This window comes from Alosa sapidissima, chromosome 9 (genome assembly GCF_018492685.1).
Source record: "Alosa sapidissima isolate fAloSap1 chromosome 9, fAloSap1.pri, whole genome shotgun sequence".
NCBI lineage: Eukaryota > Metazoa > Chordata > Actinopteri > Clupeiformes > Clupeidae > Alosa > Alosa sapidissima.
The window spans coordinates 9,161,531-9,173,700 of record NC_055965.1 but is presented as its reverse complement, the minus strand read 5'-3'; the positions used below and the strand labels follow the sequence as shown (position 1 = coordinate 9,173,700).

Below are 12,170 nucleotides of genomic sequence, written 5' to 3'. Positions count from 1 at the left end.
TATGTTTGTACTGTCCAAAATAAAAGTGCTTATAGACTTTCAGCAATGGTGCTACAGCATTTCCCAATAAGGTATTTCCTGAGTATTTCCTACTCCAAGCCCTGAAAAAATATCACTTCTATTCACTTTTCCTGAGAAATTTAGTAGCATTTCTCTGATCGCAAAAACTACCTTTCAGGTAATTTGAACACTGCAGAGAAGGAGTGGACTGACATCGATAGAGTCAGCTCCTCTTTCGCTCATGAAGCAATTGACTATTGACAAGCAGACAAAAAATCTCAGCTGACACTTTCTTACTACTTTGGTAGAATAAAAAAGGGGGACATTTCACTCTCCAAATTAAGAGACCCAAGTCTTTCCCCATAGTCACAGTCTGGCCCTCTCTAGTCTAATTGGGGCACTTTAAAGATCACCCTCACCCATGTATTTGTTTCTAGTTACAGTAGGAAAAGAAGGCTGTAGGCCCAAGAGTGGTGCTTCTGTCTCAACTGAGGAGCTGCACCATCATTGGTAGTTAGGGACATAGGCCATAGAAGCCTTCTCTAGTCACCAAATTGCCCTTTTTCCCGAGCCTTTCCCAGAGCCAGAAGCTCAAAGAGTCCAGTTCAGCTACAGAAGTGAGAGTAGAATACATTTTCTTCTTAAGGCACGTGTGCCACAGTGGGAAGCTGGGTAATATTAACTGGGGTCAATGCCAGACAAGGACAACGGGAGAGTGTTTGATACGATAGAATCCCTTTTTTGATGGCTAACGGCTAACAAGGCCCTTCAGAGGCCCCCTCCACACGCTCTCTAGTGCACATTACCCTCAAAGAGTCCAGTGACGTGAAGTGAATTCACTGATGTGCTCAACCATGTGGTATTATCTGGTCCTCACTTCGCCACAGATAAAAGGGGGGAAATGTCCATGTATTATTTAATCGTAAGAAAGACCTCTCTCATCGACCTGTCAGGTGTTTTTAAAGCATACTACATAAAAATGAAAGGTAAAAGGAGAAACGGTTCAGTGATTACATCATTACTGTTTAATGGATATCCAATATTTTACATTTATAACAAATAGTTTGATACAAAAATCCATAACAGAAATATGTTATATTTATCTTGATAAGATATATCCACTTATTTAAGATATTTACATCATGCCACTTTAGTGCTGTTTCAAACTGAGCTGCCCAATTAGATTACAAATCAAATGAATATTAAACATTTTTATATTTCTCCTTATCCTGAAATATTGACAAACTGATAATATGGCACAAAATGTTCTTTTCATTCAAGTCATCTTCATAACAAATGCACAAACATGTGTTGTAGTATCACACAGATCATGCTCAGTGGGTCCCTGTTGTTAGCTGTATAAAGTCGTAGCCACGGTGAGACTTACCATGCTAACCCAGAGAGGTAGCAGCGAGAGGCTAAGTGTGCGTCCTCCATCTGACGAGATGAAGCAGGTCCCCACATTGCCCACTGCGTCCGCCACCACCAGCACCACTTCCCCAAAGCAGCAGGTGGTGGTGAAGGAGACCAGTGTAACGTTGAAGCCCGCGCCTCCCAGAACAGTGGTGGTGTTGAGGGTGCCCCTGGCCTCGCGCACGGACACGCGCTCCACCCCCGAGCCACCGGGGCCGTCGCTCACGGTGGCCGTGAACTCCCACATCTGCTGGCTACAGTTGCCGGTGCAGTTAGCGTTCACGCTAACCATCTCGCACGTTGGGGCAGTAATGTCCGTCACCTTGAGAACAGGAAGGTCAAATTAGACGATTTGAGTAGCAGTAGTAGCAACAAATGGAGCGTAGTACACAAGCAGAAGGAGCTATAGAGTTAACAAGCAGCTGAAAAATTCCAAGTCAAATCAGTCACATAGTCATTGCATGAAAGTGATGTTGGAAAAGTATTAAACCTGTGCATTACAGACCTATGCTGTAACAACTTGTAGTGCAAGTACCACAGCATTTTATGGTTAATGTTATGTTAGCGTTAGTGAACTAGCATACATAGGATATACCTTTCTAATCACAATGCACAAACAGGTAAAACATAGATAAAACTTGAACAGGAAACACAATTCTTAAATGAGCTCTGACCACACATGAATCATTACCTCAGCAGTAACGGTCAAGCGCACCAGCACGTAGTTGAAGTCAGCGCTACCCGGTGAGTCTGCCTCAATAACAAGTACAACACTGGTGCCTGAGGCTGTGTCTGAGGGGGCCGAGAGGGTCCCGCTGCCCTCGGCGATGCCCCCTGACCCCACCGTGAGGTTGCTGGGGAAGGACGTGGCAAACCCGCGGTCGTTTAAGTGTCGAACGACGACCGTTCTGCCAGCGCCGTTAGCCACTGTCACATTGAATGGAACACTGAAGTCTGTTCCAGGTCTCCAGTCACCATCATCTTGAGCCTTTAGGGGGGGTGGATTATAGTTTGATGGTTTCTAACAACAGCTGTGTCACCGTTGTCAACGTAAACATCCTCTGTGTTAGTAAGTATTTAAATTGAATCATGGTAGTGAATATTTTTTACAGGATTTAATACACAGAACTGAACTGAGTGACTTAGATAGTGAGAAATAGAAAAAAACAGAAGCCCTTGGGCAATTAAACAGCTAATGGTTCACAATCATGTCACTCTAATGAATATGGATCTTGCTCTCGGCTCAAATGTCAGCAGTCATACTAAGCCAATATAGTGTTTGGTGTTGCTTCAGATTACCATGGGTAAAGTAAACAGTATATATAATATATATGTGTATGTAAGTTATATTCTAGTAGTTGCAATACATTATTTACAGTGTAGGATGGATCTCTTCATTCTGTATTTTTTCATACACACTTATGAAGGTTTAGCATTACACATGACCACTGGGTAGGCTATTTATCCGTCACCCTGTCCATCTTACTGAAATGGCCACTGTGGAGGTGATGAGCTGCGTAGAGGACTGCCTCTGGAAGACCTCGTTGGAGGCCGAGCTGTTCTGTCCTCTGAGCTGCAGGAAGAAGCGTCCCGCTGGAAGGCCCCTCATGGTCACCAGGTAGTCACCGGTTGCCGTTTGCTCCAGGGTGCCCCGCACCGCACCGCTACCGGACACCTGTGTTGCAGTCACTTCGGTCACCTTCACAGCAGAGCCCCCAGTCACAGATACTGACAGAGAGGCATCACCAGCTAGAGAGAGAGAGAGCGAGAGTGAGAGAGAGAGAGAGGGGGAGGGAGAGTCAGATAATTCTTTAATTTCTTTCTTTAAGCTTGAATAGTTTTTTCCATTGTTGTGTATTGGTAAATACAAGAAAATATTTAATATTTATCTTTATATACCAGTTGAATATTTTGACAATGCTACAATTTTTTGATAAATTTCAGTTATAGAAACGTTACAGTAAAGTGAGGAATTATTATTAATAAAAAGTGTACATTTGTTGTGTGTAGGGTGTTTTTTTTCGAGAACTTTTTTCAACTTTAAAAAGACACTCTGAACTAGCCTGGAAATCAGACTAAAAGAAATTGAGCGGAAGTACGTAGGCAGGCAGAGGCCAGGCCAACTCTGAACTGCAGAAAAAAATGTTTTTCAAAAACGGGTCTACTCCATGGGATTATAATATAAAACAGATGATGGCAGCTTTAAAAGAGACTGTTTGTTTTGGGAAATGAAGGCATAAATCATTTCAAGGAGCAGTTGAGACAGTAATACATTTGTAATAAATTTGTAATAAATCTTGTATTCCACTCCAGACTGTATTCCACAGTGAAAATTGAGTGTGTTCTGAGCAGGACAGTGAGTTACTGTGTGGAGAAACCATCAATATTCCTACCGGCTTGTGGCCTGCTATCCAGAACTGTGAATCCTGGTTGAGGATCTTGGATTACTTCCACAAACTCAAAGAAGAAGTCTATTGTACTCTCACCTGAGGTATAAAAAAAAACACAGAAAAGTTATTATTGAGCTGGGAAAGGCACAAAACTCTGAGCTGTTTGCACAATGATCAGTAAATCATATAGACGTTCATATTTGAATCCCTATCTGTGTAATTTACCAATAGCTTTGAGTGTGTACGGCTGGGAGGAGACGACGCTGATCTGCCACTGGCCTGTCTGCAGTGGGGAGGTCAGTCTAACAGTGTGGAGGTTGCCTACGTTCTGGATGCTGCCCAAACGTCCACTGGCCTCTTGGCTCCTCTGTGTTGCACCTGTAGGGACAGATTTGAACCTCTTATCAGACACAAGGAAGATGTACACAAGGGAGAGGGAGAGGGAAAAAGAGAGAATGATGAACTATACGACAGAGAGGGTCAATGTTGTGCTACTATGTTGAGTAAGAGCATTCAAACCGGACACCGCAATAGATGCTCTATACCAGATATCGCTATGTGAACTACAGGCCCTCTTACCATATATGGAAATCCCTCTCTGTTCTGACTCATTACTAGACTGTCATTGCATGGATTATTCTGCATGCGCCTCAATCAGGCTGACACACACACACACACACACACACACACACACACACACACATAGCCCATAGCCCATGGTATTGATAGGGCAAGGAAAAGCTTTAGATGGGGGTTGGAGGAAAGAGAGTGAGCTAATGGCCATGTACTCTTACTTCATGAATATTTCACAATACTTAATGACTGAAGCTTAATTACTCACTCATACTTAATTACACACAGAGGCTCTAATTGTGACATAAAAGGGTAAGCTATTTTTAACATCCTGTGTGAAGTCTGAGTCAAAGTTCATTTGAATGGGCCAGTAGAAATAATCACGCCATGTACTGTACAGATTGTGCTTATGAGTATATTCTCCTGTATATGCAGATGAATCACCTGACAGATAAAACAAAGTGAAGGCCATGGGACTGATGCTGAGAGAGTGGGCTACACACCTACTGATGCTGAGAGAGTGGGCTACACACCTACTGATGCTGAGAGAGTGGGCTACACACCTACTGATGCTGAGAGCAGGCTACACACCTACTGATGCTGAGAGAGTGGGCTACACACTTACTGACGCTGAGAGAGTAGGCTACACACTTACTGATGCTGAGAGAGTGGGCTACACACTTACTGATGCTGAGAGGGTGGGCTACACTTACTGATGAAAAATATTTAAGTACCTTTCCTCAAATTTGCTTAGGGTAAAAGTGTTTGCTACATTAAATGTCTGTTTTACATGCAAATTTGGAGATTAGCTTAGACTCAGAGCTCGTAGGGCAAAAAGTTCATTAGCATAGTTGGATAGACTTTCATTCCTGAGAGTTTGTTGATGCATAATGCACCTCTTAGACAAATAGTTAATTTTTTTCCGGCTGCAATCCGCTTTTGTTTTGTTAAAAGAATTTTCTGCTTCGTGAGGTCACCTGAAGCGCTGGTGATGGTGAACGTCGGGGAGTCTCCAGTGACGTAAACAAGCAGCGTCTGCACGGACGAGTCCACGGTGAAGGAAAACGTCTCGGAGGCCCCCGGGTTTCTGACCACCTGGATCAGCGTTGCCTGGGAGCACGGAGCATGTGGATCTCAGACAAAGATGACTACTGAGTTTAGTTTCAGTGAAGCGTAGTTTAGTGTAGGTAGATTACATGTGTCTGAAGAACTCCAAGTCTGTGTTTGTAAGAGACGAGTTAAAACTTTTCTAAAGCATTTTCTAACAGATTTGAATTCACCCACTAATGGTAGCTATGAAACTAATTCTAACTAGCTAGGAGTTTACCTTATAAACTCTATATCCCTAACAACAACCTTTCCCTTTTTAGCCTACTGTAAAAGAGGCTAAGTATATGTTTTTTAAGTTTAAACATTACAAAATGGCCTAGAAATAACAACAAAATGCGAAGAAACCACCATTTTGTAAACAGATGATCCAGATATCCACTTAAAGGAGAATTCCGGTGTGATATTGACCTAAAGTGTGTTGAAACATGAACGGGAGATGGAGAACTTTGAAAAAGCACTGGTAGATTATTTATAATACGATTGATATCGAGGCGAGTTCAGTAAATATTTTTAAAAAAGATCTGAAAACATACCTGTACAGGAAAGCTTTTAGTTAACTCATCTTATCCTGTAGACTACATTTTCAGATTATTCTACATCTGCTACTATTGGAGGGCGCAGCCAGCCAGAAGCAGATGGGCTCCCCCTATTAAGTCAGGTTCTGCTCAAGGTTTCTTCCTGGAATATGGGAGTTTTTCCTTGCCACAGTTGCCATATGGCGTGCTTGTGGGGGGTAAGAGGGTTAAGGCTGCCAGTCTTATGACGTCATTTTCTATATTTTTGATATGTTGCTGAGTAGATCATAAACAGCAAAGAAAAGTGATTGATAATGACTGACTGACTATCATTGTGTTACATGCTTCAAATATAAAGCACTTTGAGCTGCATTCTGTGTATGAAAGGTGCTATACAAATAAAGCTTATTATTATTATTATTATTATTGATACAGACAGTACCTTAAGGAATTTTACCGTTCGATGCCATCTTGAATTTAGTCACGATAAGTAGAGCGACAAGTACGAATGAACAGGTATGATAAGGGGTCAGATTCCAAAAATAATTCAGTGGAAATGCATGGATTCCAGTTGCTGCTACTGGAAGCAACTGAATCTCTCCATGTCTCGTTTTAAATGTCAAGGCCCTCGGAAGTCTACCAATGAAGTATGGAGCTACTTTGAGCCTCGTAAATGGTGTAAAACAGTGATTTATTTGCATGGCTAGGCCGATGCCTGAGGCACCACAACAAAACCCTGTTGGTAGCATTGGCTAACTAGTGCCAGATTTCTGAGTGCAGGGGACAAGCTGAGGTGAGCTATGAGACATACGTTCACACTTGGTATCATGTTTCAAGAAACTTTAGGTCAAAATCACACCGGAATTATCCTTTAACTAAAGTTAGCATGCAAAGCAGCCAGCGCCGGTCCAGGCAGTTTTCATTGTAATGCCACTTTGTACCACGTGGGGCACTGTATCAAATAAAGTGCGAGAGCAGGCCTGTGTACCAGAGCGGGGCTGAGAGAGTCGCTGATGAGGCTGAGAGCCTGAGGAAGCTGCTGCTCCGTGACCACCACCGCCTGCCCTCCAGAGAGCTGGGCCAGCGACCGGTAAAGGTCACCAGCCTCCGCACTGCTCAGGTCCGTCAACAGGAAGTTCACCTGTAGAAACAGGAGAGCAAGACAGAGAGAGATTTGGATTGATACTGTATGTAGATACTTTATGTAACTGACAGGAAGGACATCCTGTTACATGTTGTCGGTTAGTTCTGTGAGCTCACCACTGACTTGGTGTTCTCAATAAGGGCTGTCACAGTACTCTCCAGATGGGAGTCTCCAGGTGGACCATCGGTGAAGACAAAGATCTCAGAGCTATCTGGGACTCCAGCAAGGGCTTGCTGAGAAACAGAGACAGAATCAATTAATGAAGGTTCTTGTTATAGATCTATTGGGATTTGGATTATAGGGAAATGGAGTTTTCTACCAGCACTCTACACAGTTTTTCATGTACAGTAAACATGCTACACACTGACTACACACAATAACCATCCTATGATATCGTAACCCTGACGCCAGGGTAAGGTTACCAAAAGTGCAGATAAGCCTTGTCTGGGTTCAGAGCGGTTCCCTGCTCCACTGACAGACAGCGTGTTGATTTGAGATAAGAACACATCAGAGTCGCCCGTCCTCATCAGCGGGCCAAAACCTGAGAATGAGGAACACCACAGACAAACCCATTTCAAACTGACACCTGAGATCAAATAACATTTACACACACACACATGTATAGTCTAAGATCAAATAACATTTACACACACACACACACACACACACATGTATAGTCTGAGATCATAACATTTACACACACACATAGTCTGCTAAAGAGCGTTAACCAGGTGGTATAATGTATAATGTACCAAACATCCAGAGACTTGTCCATGGTGCCAATCTGCCAAGTCAGGCGTGAGTTGTTTGAAGTATTTGATAAACAGCAAACGTGACATGGGGGTATGTGTTTAGCATAACTTAGTGTGTTTGTTAGCATATCGGTATCTCACTAGTTCCATTGAAGGGGACAAGAACGTAGACGGACGGCTTGTTGGACTGGCTGCTGACGACAGCGGCGGCCAGGCTCCTCAGCTCGGTCACGACACTGGCCATGCTCGCCGTGGTGTCGACCACAAAGCAGAGCACCAGAGAGGAAGAGGACGTAGGCGATCGAGAGATGCCCATTAAACTAAAAACAAACAAAGGAAAAGACAGAAAAAGTGAGGACATAAACGTCAATCTTTTATACATCTGCATCACATTCCATTAATTTAATTCACATTTTTTACCATGATAAGATGACACAGATTATATAGCTTAGACCAGGGGTCTCTAACCTTTTTTCCTCCGAGAGCTACTTTGGTAGTTCCTTTCAACTTATTGGGCCTGTTGCACAATACTGGTACAGATACCTAAAATGGCTAATGTCAGAAACTACCGGTAAGTAGAGCGTACTCTGAGTGCATAAGGTCACTATCCCTACATGACTTAACCCTTTTGTCTTGATATCACACACCCTACATCCTCTTGTACACGGTCTAAATTGGCTGGATTATCCCCCTCTCTACATAGTCAGCCTGAGAGAGAGAGAGAGTTTGTCCCCCGTGACCCACCGTAGGAAGTCTTCGTCCCCCACCGCTCCTCTGATGTCCTGCAGCAGCTGGCTGGTGGCGGCCGTGGCGACTCGGGCTGCGTCGGCGTGCAGGCTGCCGTGGGCCGAGTCCACGGCGTCTTTGTTGATGCCACCCCGCGGCTCCGTCTGGCTCGTCAGGTCCGCAGACCCCCCGTGGCTGCACTTCCCTGCGGGAGGGACACACGACACACGAAAAAGACGGATGGACGATGAAGAGGAAAAGGAGAAAAAAAAAAGAGAGAAGGATAAGACAGATAAAGAGGCGGCCATTTGTCCCAAAGCCCTGACCCCTAGGGGGGACAACCCTATATCACCACCGAGTGAACACGTGCAGTGCTGCTGCGGCCAGGGAAACTCCAGAGTGGACATCTGTCATCCTCCACAGCGTGTGGTCAGACACTAAATGTCTTGTTGGAGATAAAGAGTCGGGCCTCAGTAAATAGAGAGCTCTGCAGAGGGCTTATGGATGATTTGAACAAGAGCTGACTGTGGATTTGTTTTCCCTTGGTGTGTGTTTGTGTGTGTTTGCGCAAGGAGTGTGTGTGTGTGTGTGTGTGTGTGTGTGTGTGTGTGTGTGTGTGTGTGTGTGGTGGTGGGGAGGGGGTGTTAAATAAACTAGTCATCTTCTTTAAAAAATCAAAACCATCTTTATCTGGCTCCACAGAAGTCCAGAGTGTCTGTGGAACTACCTTGAGGTTTGGAGAAGGAGGTCAGGCTGAAGTACCCTGAGGTCAGCTTCTGCCCTGCAATGATGCTCTCCAGGACGTTGTTGTCACAGTTGTCCCCCACACAGTTTCTGCACGTTGGTGTATTACTGTCTGGTTAAAAAAATACAATCATCAACAACAAAAAAACCCTTCAAATGAAATAAACAAATACACTAAACAAAATAACAACCCCTCTCCAGTCTATGCTCACTGCACTCTGGTGTTGCATCCGATTGCATCACTCCTGATCCGTATTCTACTGTACTGCACCTGCTAGTCCAGTCCTACCTGCTTTACCCATGATCTGTATCTACCTGCGATGTTATCAAAGGCGAGGTCAGCTCTGATAAGGGTGGAGAAGGCAGCCCTGTTCCCCAGTTCAATCCAATTGCTGTGACTGTAAAAGTCCTGAAATGCCATTGCACACAGAAACAGAGAGGCATGACATGTTTTAAAGACACAGCACAGAACCATCCAAGCAACACATTGAATAATGTAACCAAAGTGCATGAATAACACAAGTATGTGGTACATAATGTGTTTAGAAGACCTGTTGCTGCATATGACAATCAATTATCAATCAATGATTAAAATATCATCAGCTTCTAAGCAGAAGGAAAGGATACATCATGAGTATAATACTACATAATACATGAGCATCTTTAATTAATAGATATGGATATAGTTAACACATACTTAACACATGATGCATTATGGATGACTTTGCTTTTACAATGAATGTAAATATTTCAAATGAGCGGCAAAAAAGGTGCCGAAATAATGACCATTAGATACTCTGACTGCCAATTTTGACATTCAGCAGATTATTCAGATTATTATAATACAGCAGATTAGATCGATCGTATCGATCAGAGCGATTTCACACTAGCTGCATAGAGTGGAACTTTTCTCTTCTCTTCTCTAATAGGCCAGAGTCACCTGGAGTGTGTGCATGATCTCCCCTATGGCCTGCTGTGCCGCCCGGAGGCTTCCCTGCTTCACGTTGGCCTTGGCGGCCGCCAGACCCCTGGTGATGAGGCGGCGGCCACGCACAAAGCTCTCGTCGTCAAAGTGATACTCTTCGTCGAGGACGTGCCGGAGGTCGACAAAGGCATTCCGAAGACTTATGACTCCGATGGCCACCTGGAATGCCTTCACAGAATCGGTGAAGAGACAAGCCTTGGACAGGCTCTGCACTGACAGTGAACCTTCCTGGAGAAAAATTAGCATTTGTAGGTCAATATATATGTAAGAAATGTGTTTATAAAAGGTTTTCAGGAGACTAATAAGTGCTTTCTCTTACAGTACAAGTAAAAATGCCAAAAAAGCTAAATAAAATAACCAGTCATCAAAGCATCTGTATCAAAATAATTCTCTCTCAGATGAGCTCACTGATTATAATACAACCTAAAACAATTGCGTAGTCTTCTGAAACAATAGAACATAGAACCATGTGTGTGTGGGAATATTTTAAAAGGTGCCATGTGTAAGAATTGAGGTAAAAATATCCAAAAAATGAGCTACACGCATCATAAGAATGAGAAGAAATAAGGGCGATGATGTCATTAAAAAAATGACAAGGTATAGTGCTGCAGAGATATCAACCTGAATTAGCATGCTAAATTACTAGCCACAGCCCGACAGGTGTCATAATACCAGTTTCGGCCATGGGAGGCGGTATGCGGGCAACATAACAGCCAGCCAAACTGCAATACATGTGTCTCAGTTGTTACTCTAAGGTAGACCAACTCACTTTTGGAGGTATACTGCCCCCATCTTTTATGGAATGTGGAGTATGAATTGATTTTTTGGCGGATATTACATATGGCACCTTTAAAGTTATTTGATCTGAGCCTGCTTCCTTCTCACCGGCAAAACAAAGTCTCTTCCCTCTTGCTCTGCCAGTGCTCTGCACACGTCCGCCGTGGTGTTGAGTATGGCGGCCGTGGTGATGTCGTCATGGGTCATGGAGTCGCTGGAGATCAACTTGAAGGCGTGAAGAGTCCCTGTCAGTGCGAGGGTGAGGGTGAGGAGGGTGATGAAGGACTGCTTGGGGAGTCTCATCCTCAAGGTGGAAATGGCAGGGCCTGTGTGGATGCGAGGAGCAGGAGAAATCATCCAGGCTTTGAAATGAGGGGACACGTGGTAGCTAGGAGACTCAAGAGGCCAATTAGTCTTTAAAATCACATTCAATACAACTCAGTTTGAACAAATACATTTTGTTTAAATAAATAATAATAATAATAATTTTAAAAATGTAAACTCGTTAAACAAAATGCAGAGACACAAACTAACACAGCGACTCAAAACTATCTTTACAGTGTTAACAATGTAAATGTCACAACAGTACTACAGTTGTCATTTTGCCAATCCGGTTTAGAGATATTGTACTAGGAGCTCTTACTAGACATGGCATGACATGATATTGTACTATACCTTAACTAGATGTAGTCCTCAGGGACACTGGTGCCGTCTGTGCAAGCCACTGCACTTGACACATACTACATTCACCACTAAGACACTGCTGCATTTATATCAAGATAAAGACATCACCGATATGATCATCCAGATCACGTTTTCAGGAAAAGCTACTCATCTAGACAGATCACATTCTTGAGCATGATGTAAACAGAAAACAAGTAAAAAAATATAACAATGGGTCTCAAGTAGCAACATTCTCTTTATTTGTTACATTTTTCCAAATTTCACATATTGTTTCAAACATTCAAAATATGGTTTTAATCCATAGGTTTTTTTCTAAAAAAAAAAAAATGATAGGTTCTTTCAAAAAATCTTTCTCTC

General features: G+C 43.3%; 1 protein-coding gene across 3 annotated transcripts; it reads right to left on the bottom strand.

The window, feature by feature from the left end:
* Positions 1-1,002: 1,002 nt before the first annotated feature.
* LOC121718537 (von Willebrand factor A domain-containing protein 7-like) lies at positions 1,003-11,903 on the bottom strand. 3 transcript variants are annotated; one of them, XM_042103553.1, is made up of 16 exons: positions 11,805-11,903; positions 11,238-11,455; positions 10,308-10,580; positions 9,683-9,776; positions 9,351-9,479; positions 8,642-8,828; positions 8,039-8,217; positions 7,568-7,686; positions 7,262-7,378; positions 6,990-7,142; positions 5,354-5,486; positions 4,029-4,181; positions 3,807-3,899; positions 2,900-3,162; positions 2,105-2,401; positions 1,003-1,735 (listed from the first exon to the last, which is right to left on the bottom strand). In XM_042103553.1, exons 2-16 carry the CDS (start codon positions 11,430-11,432, stop codon positions 1,352-1,354), a joined length of 2,769 nt encoding a protein of 922 aa, XP_041959487.1. In that variant the 5' UTR covers positions 11,433-11,455; positions 11,805-11,903; the 3' UTR covers positions 1,003-1,351. The 3 variants fall into 3 exon arrangements, with proteins under 3 accessions (XP_041959487.1, XP_041959486.1, XP_041959485.1); XM_042103552.1 differs by having other exon boundaries at positions 11,238-11,517; positions 11,805-11,821; XM_042103551.1 differs by lacking the exon at positions 11,805-11,903 and having other exon boundaries at positions 11,238-11,595.
* Positions 11,904-12,170: the final 267 nt, after the last annotated feature.